The sequence below is a fragment of the Trachypithecus francoisi genome, unplaced genomic scaffold (assembly GCF_009764315.1).
Source record: "Trachypithecus francoisi isolate TF-2019V2 unplaced genomic scaffold, Tfra_2.0 Lachesis_group3, whole genome shotgun sequence".
NCBI classification, from domain to species: domain Eukaryota; kingdom Metazoa; phylum Chordata; class Mammalia; order Primates; family Cercopithecidae; genus Trachypithecus; species Trachypithecus francoisi.
In genome coordinates this window covers 156,773,476-156,787,085 of record NW_022681468.1, presented here as the reverse complement: position 1 = coordinate 156,787,085, position 13,610 = coordinate 156,773,476, and the positions used below count along the sequence as shown (strand labels likewise).

Here is a 13,610-nt window from a genome sequence, read left to right as displayed (position 1 = left end):
GAATAAAACCTCTTTATTTTTATAACTTTCTTTACATCTTTTTTATTCCTGGTTCCTTTCACCTTGTTCTATACATAACCTTTAAACTTCGAATTAGACAAAACTTGTTCACTTTTTTTTAAAGGACACACTTCTTTTTTCTTTAGCAATAATGTTTTCCTACAATGTGTATTTATTGGAAAATACCCAAATAGTGAAATATCTATTATTTAATTTAATATAGCTTTATATTCTAAATTATGACAGGTTTGTCTACAAATATTTACGCCATTACATTTACCTAATTGTTTTAATTGTTTACCTAGATTATTCATGAAAACTGTGATAGTCATTATTTAAAGTTATAAAACTGCCATTGCAAAATTATAACTGAGACACTGAAAAGAGATTTGATCTAACCGACTCAATGTCGCTCTTAACCTCCAAGCTGTCCTTGTTCATTCCTGAGCATAGGCTGAGCTAACATTGGGAGGAATGTAATTTATAGTTTAGCTTTGAAATAGACAATAACAGTCCTTTCACAAAACAAACCTCCTTATTGCCTGTGAACTAGACTGGCCTAAAGCCACTGGATTAGAAGTTACAGTAGTCTTACTACATTCAAGACGCAGCTATTTTCATTAAACCCTTATCAATGCCTTATTTATTAGAAATTACAAAAGCAAAGGTTATTCTGTTTTGGGCTGGGCTTATAGTTTTGTAACCCCTTTGCCAAATTTTGACACCTTACAGTATTTGGCGGGGATAAGTATGAAATTGCTTGATTAATAAATGCAAACAAAAATGTATGCTGGGCAATTCTTAAGGCATTTCTAATAGTAGTTTACCAGTAATTTTAAAGCTAGCTTATTTATTAAAGATTTTACTGGCCAGGCGCAGTAGCTAACGCCTGTAATCCCAGCACTTTGGGAGGCCGAGGTGGGCAGATCACAAGGTCAGGAGTCCAAGACCAGCTTGGTCAGCATAGTGAAACCCTGTCTGTACTAAAAATACAAAAAATTAGCTGGGTGGTGGGCGCCAGTCATCTCAGCTACTCAGGAGTCTGAGGCAAGAGAATCGCTTGAACCTGGGAGGCGGAGGTTGCGGTGAGCCAAGATTGCACCATTGCACGCCAGCCTGGGCGACAGTGCAGCAATGCGAGACTCTGTCTCAAAAAAAAAAAAAAAGATTTTACTTAAGTTACAGGTACTTTAAAAAGCATTTAACTAGTCTTTTCTTATTTATTATATAATTTAAGAGCTTTTATTTTTTGAGCCAATTAATTAGAGCTCTTTTATATATTGTTAGTAGTAAAACATTCTGTACACATCACATGAATACATATAAAAACTTATGAGGCATGCCAATGGAAGTACATTTTATAGATTTATAAAAACTCCCCCCAGCCCTTTTTTTCCCTGTCTTAGACTTTCAGATTCTTGATAACCTGTTTCACAACCCTAGGCAGTTGTCGGCTAAATAGCCTTAAGTTTGCACATTAAGGGAAACAACTCAAGTGAAAATCAAATAGCAAAATTTACATCATAAAGCACAGAGAGAAAAAGTCTGGTGGTGCCAGAGGGAGACACTGTTATTTTTCTTTGAGCCAAATTAAACATAAAATTAAACTACACTCTTCCTTAAAAACTGAAGAGTAGCCTCTGTTGCAATAATTGTTTTAATTTAAAAAAAATTCAGATGAAAACAGAATTCAGTTAACTGAGAAGAAAAAAAAAATTTTGCTCCAAAAAAAAAAAAAAGACAAGGCCTTAGGAGAGAAAAACAAACAACCAAAACCATGAAGACCTTTCAAATACAAACATTCACACATGCACAGATGCACACACCCATCTTGGATGTTAGCCTTTTAATTAAGCTGACTTTTAACCATTGCGCTCCTTTAAAAAATTTTTTAATCTTATTACCATATTTCTACTAGGACAAAATGCTGCTAAAGCAACAATGATCACACAAATTCTACGACTTCTGAGCACTCTAAGTGTAAGCAGAAATTAACACCAGCTGGTTGTTAAATGCCAACTTGAATCGTTTAAAAGGAATTTGCAGGACAGAATCCCAAACCAGTTTCTTACCTAGTGATGGGTCTCAGGCTATAGACTGCTGTCTGCCAGCCTAGAAGCAGCACAAAAAAAAAAAAAAAATTCATCTTCCCTGTTGGAAGCAAGCTCAAACCCCATAAAGGCCTTCCATCATCATGGAAGCAGGAAAACTTGCCTTCCTGTTGGAAGCAAGTAAAACTAAAAAAAAAAAAAAAAAAAAAAAAAGAGTTGTACAGCAAAATAGACTTTAGATCTCAACCTAAAGTTCTGGGAGATCAGGGATTCTCTGGAGGGGGTACTCTCAGACCTCAGCAAATTGTCCTATTGGTTTAAGCCATAAGGTTAGCTCATGCTGGTACCAAGCACCGATAGGAGATTCTTCAAAGGTCGGGACATCTCCACTCAGAATCTCCCCCATGGTTACCAAAATGTGAACCCAGAAAATCTGAGACAGGTTAATTTGGAAAGTTTATTTTGCCAAGGTTGAGGACGCGCTCGTGACTCAGCCTCAGGAAGTCCTGCCGACGTGCCCAGGGTGGTCCGGGCACAGCTTGGTTTTATACGTTTAGGAAGACGTGCGACATCACTCAATATATATAAGAAGTACATTGGTTCAGTCTGGAAAGGCGGGACAACTTGAAGCCAAAACAGGAGGACTGGAAGCAGACAGGGAACTTCCAGGTCACAGATAGGTGATACACAAATGGTTACAGTCTTCTGAGTTTCTGATTAGCCTTTCCAAAGGAGGCAAATGAGATACGCATCTATCTAGGTGAGCAGAGGAGTGACTGAACAGAACGTGAAGCAGGTTTATCCTAAGCAGTTTCCAGCTTAAGTTTTCCTTAGTGATTTTGGGGGCCCAAGATATTTTCCTTTCACAAACCCATTTGAACTATTTTAGGAAAGGAAGTTTATCCCCATTCCCCAGTTTTACCTGAAGGAGTGTCTCCTAAAGCAAAACCGAAACAATGTCAACTCTGATTCTTTAAGTGGCATCATTTATTTATAGATGAGGCACTGCTCTGTTCGGCTGTGTGCTTTTTACAGAGCCTTTTTCTCTTTGCTGTTCCTACTGCATGTGGATTAAGCCCTGCTTTCCCTCTGGCTGTGACAGCAAGTCTCCCGCAGCCATGACTCCGAGGCAAAACAGATGAAATGTGTAATAGGCCGACTGAAAAGTATTTCATTTCCTGGCCGTCTATGGCTCTTTTCTTAGGGTGAGAGAGTATCCTCTGGATTTCCAGTTTCCACAGTTGAAATCTTTCACAGAGTGCTAATGGTAAGAGTCCCCCATAAAACTGCATTTGGGATTCTTTTCTGCTTGTCCCGTAAATGTGCTTTGTATTTATCTGGAACAAAACTGACATTCAGGGAGTCAGGTAGAAAATTGGTTTGTGAGAATTATGGATACAAATGCCACAAACACCTTGAAGCTATCAAAGCCCATAAACATTGAGTCTTCAATGGCCACTTTGAGAGACTGAAACGAGGCTGCCTGCCTCTCTGTTGGTACAACCTGCCATATCGTGGCTGTTATTTATCGACTGCTGTTTGCACATTCCTCTCTGGGAGCGGGAGGAACAGAGCCCGATTGGCCCAGCACAGTTCACTTTGCCATGATAGGAACAAAAAAGTCTGAATGGAAGAGGATACAGTGCAAGGAGAGGTGAGCGTGCAGGACGAGGCTAACAGAGGCTGTTCCCAGTTTCTAGGCAGCTAGAAAACAAGGGGCAGAAGCAGTTTAATGACGGGTCTCTTAGATTCATGGGCCACCTGGGCTCTTGTAAGTTTGTTCTCCTTCTAGTTTGTTACCCTTCTAGGGTAAATATTTTACCCGCTCTTCTAGAAGGAGAGCGGGTAAAATATTTAGAAGACCAGTTTCCAGGAATTAAAGGGTATCTTCATGAGTTTTGATGGTATCACAGCAAAAGACCGAAGAACAGGAGTCTGCCCTCCCATCACCCCACCTACACAAAATTCCATTCCCAAGCTTGCTACATGCAACACCTTGGCCAGATGGGAATCTTACGTGCCTTTTTATTAACAAGTATCTACTGATACTCAGCGCCAAGCACCATCAGGGCTGAGTGAGAGTGTGCTGCTTGAGTTGGAAGTCCATGGAGGGCCTTTTATCTTTCTGCTCTGTGTTTTCAGAGCTGAGACAGCAGGGCCTAGATTCTGTGCCCTAGATGCTTCACTACACCTTAGTCCTGGTCTGGCTGGGGTATTATCTTAGACAGTCTGTCTTCAGAGCACAGCCTCTTACTTACTGTAATAGAACAATGGCTACCGATGGTATGCACAGTTTGGAGGGAAGGGGCATAAGACTAGAGCAGAGGGGCTAGAAAGAAGCCCAGACTCATTTTCCCAAGAAGCAGCAGGCCCTGAGGCATCACTCGTTCCTTCTGGGTAAGAGGCAAAGCCTCCTTGGCTCTGAGCTAGCTCTCCACCCATCACCTAGACCCCACCCTTTATGACTCCTTCCTTCATGCCCTGTGGTGGTCCTGCTTACTGTGCCCTCCTGGTGGTCCTAAAGTTTGGTGGGTGTGTCCTGCTGCAGGTTCTGGATATCCTGTGCTCCCTCTGTCTCTGCAATGGGGTTGCAGTGAGAGCCAACCAGAATCTGATCTGTGACAACCTGCTGCCCCGGAGAAACCTGCTCTTGCAGACACGACTGATTAACGATGTAACCAGGTAAGGCCACCACCGTCATTCCAGATGCCAAGCATAGTTCTGCCTGTGTTGTCTCCAAGCAGGTAAAGAGGGCCGATCTGAACTCCAGCGTTGCCCGCCCATAGTTTCCATGGCGATACAAGTACGTAAGACAAGACCAAGCAAACATGCACTTCCTATGACTAGGGCTTCCAACCCCTTTAGCAGAATTTTTCAAACTTTTCTGTTTAATTAGCTGAGGACAAAGTATATGTAGCATCTGAGTGCTGAAGAATTTGATCTGAGATGGCCTACCATGTTTTCTTTTAAACATTAATGCAACTCTTATAACTTCATAATATATTCATATTTATTTTTATATACCAACTTTTTTTTCTATAATCTTTCCATAGAATGGGTGTCCCAAGTGAGACTGTGGCTTCTTGAATCCTCTGGCACATGACCATGTATCTCACTGCTGTCTGCGAGGATCAGGGTGAAGAGCAGGGGGCCCTGCAGGACCCCTAGCTTGCTAGTCCGTACATGTGGCTGCATATGACTCATGTGAACTCACTGGACTGGGACTAGGCAGGTCTGCGATTTTCTAGCCACTTTCTACCTAGGCCTACACGCTAATCCATGATGGCAAGAATAGAGTCTTCCCTCTGAAGTGCAGAGTGGCCCAAAGACCTGAGCTGTCACACAGACTGACTTTCTTTATGGTGCCAGTCTGGTTTGTCTTTGCCTACCCAAAATAGGGCATAGCTCCAGCCCAAGAACAGTTCATCTGTAAGAGTATGATTCCTAACATAAAAACTCTTAAGTGGAGTGTCTTAAGCTTTTAACCACTTTGCCGGATACATTAAAACCTCTTTTCCTTAACAAGGTTGCCCAGTAATGACTTCTTAATGGTTTTAAGAGACCAGTGTTATTAATAATGCTTTGGTAACAAAGCTGCTGTACTGAAAATAAGGGTGCTTATACCAATTGACCAGAAAATGGAATTCAAGTAAAATTTTCTTTTAACTTAAAGAAACAAAGGTTTCTATATAACATTTTCAGCATCGTTGCCCATGGTTGGCACTCAGTAAACGTTGGTTGCCTTGAATGGAATGTTAAAAGAAACATCCTTTATGTTTTGTAATGAAAATATTATCCTGATGTGTCACGCAAAGAACTTGATCAAGTGTTGGGGGTCCTAAGCTTTTTCTAGTCTTTTTTTTTTTTTTTTTGAGACAGGGTCTCACTCTGTGCCCAGGCTGGAGTGCGGTGGCATAATCATGGCTCACTGCAGCCTTGAACTCCTAGGCTCAAGCAATTCTCCGACCTCACCCTTGCAAGTAGCTTGGACTATAGGTGTGCACCACCATACCCAGCTAATTTTTGTAGAGATGGGGGTCTCACTTTGTTACCCAGGCTGATCTCAGACTCCTGGCTTTTAGAGATCCCTCCCATCTTTTGAGCAATATGAAAAACACAGCATTGCTCTTGTCCTAGGTGTAAATGGGCCATTGCCTCCTATGGTCTGGTTCAACTTGCTTTCTCAGTTTTTGAGGGTCTGTAGATGCCACTTGCCCATGTTTAATTTCAGTATCCGGCCAAACATCTTCCTGGGAGTCGCAGAGGGCTCAGCCCAGTACAAGAAGTGGTACTTCGAGCTGATTATCGACCAGGTGGACCCCTTCCTGACAGCAGAGCCCACACATCTGCGGGTGGGCTGGGCCTCTTCCTCAGGCTATGCCCCTTACCCAGGAGGTGGAGAAGGATGGGGAGGCAATGGTGTTGGCGATGACCTGTACTCCTATGGCTTTGATGGACTTCACCTTTGGTCAGGTGAGTACCTTGCTAAAGCTTTGGCTCATAAGCTCACTGGAAATGATGGAGGCTCAAATTATTCTAGCTGAAATTACCACTTTCAGTTGAAATGATAGAGACTCAAGAGTCTCAACTAATTAAACAGTTAGATGGAAAAGAGTATCAGGTTAAAATAAGACTCATTTATACCATTACTTAGATAGTTCCCAGCTACATGTTCTAGTGCAGATCACTTCTCTCAAGCTCATTGTATCTGTATGAGCAATATTTTATGGAATCGTTAGGATTATATGAGCAGAGACTCAGCATTTATTCACTGGGCAGTGAGCTACATACTTTTTGTTCATTTTTCTCTTATTTTATCCTCACAATGACCCCTTAAGGTAGAAAATATTGACCTCACGTGACAAACGTGTGACCAGAAGCATAAAGATGGTTCAGTAATTTATTCAAAGTCACACTAGGAAGGATCTAGACCTGACTACAAGTCCATAATCTTGTCAACACAGCCTGTTGCTTCATAATACAATTTATAAAATATTTGGATCCATGCCCAACACACAGTAGGTGCTAACCTCTTTAAACGAATTCAGGGCTTCCTTTTTTTTAGATAAATAGTTGATCCTTTTCCCAAGCATGTCCATGGCCCATGCCTGTGGACGAATGTCTTGGTTTCTGCCTGGGTGAAAAACACAAGATTAACTCTCAGGCTTTCATCGGGAAGAAGAGCCCTACCTCTCCGGTCTGTTGTCCAAAGCGTGTATTTTCTGTATCTTTTGCAAAACTGCAATTGGAGACATCGTGTCCCTTACAGAAATTCCTTACGTAAGCATGGTGGCACGTGTCCATTACATAAGTAACCATGACACACATTCTTCCTGAAATCCAGTACAAAGGAAAAGTTTATCTCTGCAGGACAAACCTCTATATTTTCTTCTGTAACTGGTAACTACATAACCCATCACATTTTCCTCCTTCCCTTAGCTTTCTAGTTACAACCTAATTGCCTGATACCAGTGATTAAGTCAGCTCAGGTCCCAGTGACATGCTTCTTTTAATTGGTCTTTATTTTCAGTTGGTCCATATGAATTTTGTTGTTGTTGTTATTTTGGCAGCTAAGTTGCATTCAGCTTCAACACTTTAAAACTTTTAGGAATAGGCTGTGAACATTCATTTGTATACCTCTTTATCCTGGATCACTACCATGGGGGAAGAATGAAAAAAAAGCCTTCATTCATGTTCTGTGTGTCCCAGAGGACAGTGTGGTCCTGACATAACTGGATTCAAAATGGCAGGATGATGGGGTCATGTGAAGGGAAAGTCTTACCTTGTGCTCTCATCATCCCAACTTAACCTTCCCTAATTCTTCATGGGAGGTGGAGCTTCCCTTTGTTCTCATAGTGTTATCATGGAGCCACTGAGTCTGTGGCTATGAAGTAGTGATCTTAAGCTTAGGTTATCATCAGATATCATAAGGTTCTCAGGAAACTGTCTCTGAATAAATGATCTGAGGAGGAAGAATCCTTATGCTCGTGCACCTTTGCAGCTCCTGAGTGTGGTAGGATTAAGTCTGTGAAGGAATTGACAAGATTGACTTGAAAAAATTGTTTCACACTCCTGCTGACTTCTGCCTGTCTCCCGCCCACTCGCCACCGTTGCGCAAGAACGTTCTTTGGAGCCCAGCTACACCTGAAGAGGGCTCTGCGTGGAGACTGGCTGAGGAAGTGTGAAGCTCCCCTAGACCCTGGGGTGAAGCAAACTGGACCCTTGTTTCAAAGAGAAACTAATCACTCTCAAAGGAAAAAATTGACTTAGTCTTTTTCTGACTTCACAGCACTGCGTGGGGCACTTACTTATTCCTGTATCCCTCTGTAGAAATTTGAGGAATGGATACATCAGTGAGTCAGGAGGCGTGGAACCCATTCATGGTGCATCCATAGAGGGCTGCTCTGTGCAGTTCAGAACCTGAACATCCTGTCTGATTGTGTATCATTCCAGGAGTGTGCAGTTCCCCACCCTCTCCCTCACCCCTCCTGTCTCCTCTGAAGCCAAGGAAGCTGGATGCTCCAGGCTCATGCCGAACATCACTAGCAATGGCTCCTATGATTGGAGAAGTGGGAAGAAGGCTGGTGACTCAGCTTTTCAGAAACTGATTGTGACTCTCTGAAATGACCCGCACTTGATGGTGTATTGCCGTGTACATGTAGGTGCACTCCAGGGATTTCATCCCTCAGTCTCCAGCATCTGATGAGACATGGAGAAACCAGTGTCTACAAGTTTTATACCTTTCATTCTCACCAAAACCCAAAGCTTTCCTGGGTCTGGGCATCGTTCTGACTTCTCCAACTAGCATGCAGGGAACATATATCTTGTAGAAGGGATTGGAATATGTCAGGAGTATTTCTTCAGCTGAAGAAATAAAGTTTCTGTTAATGACCCCCACCAGGACAGCCATGAATTTCAGACTATCTGATGAAAAGGTAATTGTCTGATGAAGAAATGAAACGGAACTAACACTCCAACTTACTACAGGAGAGAATAGTGGGTAGATAGGGGGATATATTAGAAAGTGGTCATGATAAATTAATTCTCCTTTTATTTGAGATTTAAATGCCCAGGTCATTACCTTTAAAGTTGTTCATGTGCATAAATTAAGCCACTGCCTTGAATTGGTCTTTAACATACTTTTATTAAAGTACAATAGATTTTGCAGTAGTTGGAAAGAATTACAGTGCCTCTCTCACTTTGTCAATGGAAAGTCAAGAACAAACAGCATGGCTCTGGAGTTGTGCCTGGGTTTGAATCTTAGCTCTGCCACTTAATGTTTCTTTTGGTTTTCTTTCTTTTTTTTTTTTTTTTTTTTTTTTTTTGAGACGGAGTCTCGCTGTGTCACCCAGGCTGGAGGGCAGTGGCTCGATCTTGGCTCACTGCAAGCTCTGCCTCCTGGGTTCACACCATTCTCCTGCCTCAGCCTCCCAAGTAGCTGGGACTACAGGTGCCCGCCACCACGCCTGGCTAATTTTTTTTGTATTTTTAGTAGAGACGGAGTTTCACTGTGTTAGCCAGGACGGTCTCGATCTCCTGACCTTGTGATCCACCCACCTCGGCCTCCCAAAGTGCTGGGATTACAGGCGTGAGCCACCGTGCCTGGCCCATGTTTCTTTTTTCACACTGGACAAATTACTTAACCTCGCAGAAACTCAGTTTTCGTCTGATAAAATGAGGATAGTATAAGATTCTTATGAAATTTAAATGAGAAATACGAAGTTCCTGACACACATTAGATACACAGTACATATGAGCTACCTTCCTTCATCATCTGTGAATTCCACTGTAGTTATAAAGACCAAATCCAGAGTCCTTGGTACTTCACTTAAGACCATGAGAATAGCTCAGTTAGAGCTACCCCCGTAATATCTAAGGGAATAAAGAACCCCAGTTCCATGCTGAATGAGAGAAGAATTCTCAAAGTGACATCCTGAAAGTATGAATGAGCTTTTTCTCTGTGTAGGGGAGAAGACAGCCTTAATAGGTCCTTTTAGCCATGGAAGCCTGGGAAGTCATTTTCAGTCATCAGCTGTGGGAACATGTCCCTCCTCAACTCTGTGTAACCCTCCCTACAGAGTCCAGGGTCAACTCAGACGCTGTGATCTTCTCTTTGGAGGAATGGCTCTTTTTTGTGAGGGTGTCACTTTCCCTGTCTGGATGGATCCTCGATGGGGCTTTCAGGACAGCAGTTGGGAGTGAATTCTGCTCGGAGCAGCCTACACAGTATGTTACTGGCTGGGAAAATTTCGTAGGAGAAATCATGTCTTCCCTTTAACCACTTTTTCCTCCTCAAAATTGAAATAAGCAAAAGAATTCACCATCCCAAGAGACGAGTAGTGTGGAAGCGAATGAATGGAGTAAAATTGTGTTTCCTGATTTATTAAGACTCCTCACGATAATTTACCTATGCAGTCAGATTTGCACAAGGGGACTTCACCTGTCTCCCAGCTAAAATGAGTCCCAGAGTATTTGTTTATAAAACACAGCCCATTGTGACTCAGACCTTTCCAACGCCAGTGCCATGTGGACAAGATCCGAGGAGTAGCTGCAGAAGAGCAGCGCTTTTCTATCTTTGGATCCCCTCTCATTCCAAATGGCTAAATATTTGTGCTTGGATTATAATGCCAAACTCTGCAGTGCCTGGACCTGTGCAAGTGCCGAGCGTCGCTGTTTCCAGTTGCCTCGTTACTCATCAGAAGGGACTAAATTCTGCAGTAATACACCCTGAGGTTAATTGAAGGTGTGCAGCATCTGATTAAGTGGCCTTTAAAAAAAATCTTATTATCGGATTTGGAATGGCCTTTCCGAGCTTCCTGGGCCCTTCAGATGGGCCTGGGCCTCCAAACCAGGGGACAGTTTTTCTTCTTCAGACTGGCAGAGATAAGAACCACTGGCCTCTTGCAGCGGATGGTCTCTAGAATTACTCAGAGTTCCTAATATCATAAAAAGCACTTGAGGCTGCTCTTAGAAAAGCGCTTTGAAACAAGTTTGATTTTTCATTCCATAGTGTCACATTTCTGCTGGTTGTTCTAAAAGGGTCACATACATTAAACATACTTTAAAATGTGCATATGTTTCAGTACTGTCTTTCAATAAAGAGAGTAGATTTAAAATCACTTTTTAGATTCAGCCCTCAATGCTGTAATTTCCCACATTGTTACTTTTTTCTAGTATTACAAAAGGTATAATATTCCTACAGTGTCCCGGCAAACTTTTCTACTGTTAGCCTAGTGATTAAGGTTCCTGGAGTTGAAAAAACACAAACAGTAATAGCATTTGCTGTGGGTTACAGTGTGTGAGGCACTCTTCTATTGCTCTGTATAGATTAATTGATTCGAAACTCACAGCAGTCTTATGAGGTAGACATTATTCCTGTTTGACAGATTAGGTAACTTGAGTCCACCAAGGTGAGTTACTTGCCCAAGGTCACACAGTAAGTGACAGACCCAGAGCTAGAGGCCAGGCAGTCTGGTTCCAGAAACCGCTTCACCGCTATGATAAACTGCCTCTTAAGTGGTACACAGGACATCATTTATTTATTTCACTAAAGTCAAAAGGATAATAATGGTACCTTACAAATAAGTCTCTTTACAACATCCCTGTGGGTACCACTGTGCCCATTTCACAGATGGGGAAGTTGAGCCTCTGGTAAAATCATCGGTCCTGGTTCATGCAGGAGGTAAGAGCTTGGGATTTGAACTCAGTCCTGTGTGACTCCAAGGCACCTCCGACCTCCCTTTGCTACCTCATTGCAGCTCAGTTGAAAGGATTTGCATCTTGTTTAAATGTGGAGTGCAAGACCCTTCCTAAATGATTAGGAAGCCATGAAAGCCCTCACAGGGGTAGAGATGACTTTCTCTGCATGTGAGGAGATTTATAAAACACATTATGGAAAAGCAATGCCACAATTCTATCATTTTCCAATTTCAAACTCTTCATAGTACTCACATTTTAAAGTGAGGTATACTTCATCAGGTGATTTTTTACAGTGTGAATATTATATGAAATGGGCTCTCCAATCCAAATAGTCTTCCCATTACTTTGCTCTAAGCACTTGCTAAGTATATACTTCATATCCAGTGATTATCAACAGTTACCCTTTCATTTCTAGATAATATTAGTCTCAACTCTGTTCCTTTTACAAATAGGCCCAGTCTATGAATTCCATTTGCTTGTCACTTTTCTTAGCAAGTGTTCCAAAGGAAACTTCTACTTTGAGCCCAGTCTAGTAGAAGAAAAGGTGGGAAAAGACAGTGTCTTTTGCCATGAGGGCATAATTGCTCCTCCTGGTGGTTACTTTCAATGGAAAGAACAAGCCAGACAGGAGAAATTCTCCCAACCGTATTTCCTCTGGAGGGCATATGGCAGCTATGGCTAAATAAAGTTCAGAGCTCAGCTCCTGTTGGTATCAAAGCCCTGCTGCAGATGAAGAGCATCACCCATGAAAGCTGCTCTTTGTCTTTAGTGGCCGAGCTTCAGGCCAGTGTAGAAGCCAACAGTGAACCCTCAGAGGACGCGAGAGAGGACACCGGAGTCACGAATCAACATTTGGCAGTTTTGTCCCAGTTTGTATGATTCTTAGAACATTAAAGAACCTTGGAATTTGTATTTTTATCCAGCAAGGATCTGAATACTTTTCAAGACAATTGTCCAGTGTAGCATTTCTTTTTTTTTTTTTTTTTTTTTTTTTGGGACGGAGTCTTGCTCTGTCGCCCAGGCTGGAGTGCTGTGGCCGGATCTCAGCTCACTGCAAGCTCCGCCTCCCGGGTTCACGCTATTCTCCTGCCTCAGCCTCCGGAGTAGCTGGGACTACAGGCGCCCGCCACCTCGCCCGGCTAGTTTTGTTTTTTTTTTTTGTATTTTTTAGTAGAGACGGGGTTTCACCGTGTTAGCCAGGTTGGTCTCGATCTCCTGACCTCGTGATCCGCCCGTCTCGGCCTCCCAAAGTGCTGGGATGACAGGCTTGAGCCACCGCGCCCGGCCTGCATTTCAATTATTTCCTAGTCTTCCTCAGTTCACAAATATTCGTTAGAATTTGTTCAAGTTGGCTGGGTGCAGTGGCTCAAACCTGTCATCCCAGCACTTTGGGAGGCCAAGGTGGGAGGATCACTTGAGGCCAGGAGTTCGAGACCAGCCCAGCCAACATGGTGAAATCCTCTCTCTACTAAAAATACAAAAATTATCTGGGCAGTGACGTGAGCCTGTAGTCCCAGCTACTTGAGGGGCTGCAGTGAAAGGATCACTTGAACCCAGGAGGCAGAGGTTGCAGTGAGGTGAGATCGTGCTGTTGTACTCCAGCCTGGGTGACAGAGTGAAACGCTGTCTCAAAAAATAAATACATAAATAAATAAAAATAAAAAAGTATTTGTTCAAGTAACTATAGTGATATTTTCCAGAAGTTAAACTAAAAAAAAAAAAAAAACAAAAGAAAGAAAATTATGCAGGAAACATTGTTTTTAATGGTAAGATAAATCCTTTTTTTTTGTTTTGTTTTTGTTGAGACGGAGTCTTGCGCTGTCGCCCAGGCTGGAGTGCAGTGGCCGGATCTCAGCTCAC

General features: G+C 42.5%; 1 protein-coding gene across 1 annotated transcript in view; it reads left to right on the top strand.

Annotated features, from left to right (window-relative positions):
* The window catches only part of RYR3 (ryanodine receptor 3), a 396,626-nt gene that overhangs the window by 125,336 nt on the left and 257,680 nt on the right, over window positions 1-13,610 (top strand). Inside the window, 2 exon segments of the mRNA XM_033190880.1 lie at window positions 4,600-4,733; window positions 6,283-6,524. Coding sequence (XP_033046771.1) covers window positions 4,600-4,733; window positions 6,283-6,524 — 376 coding nt within the window.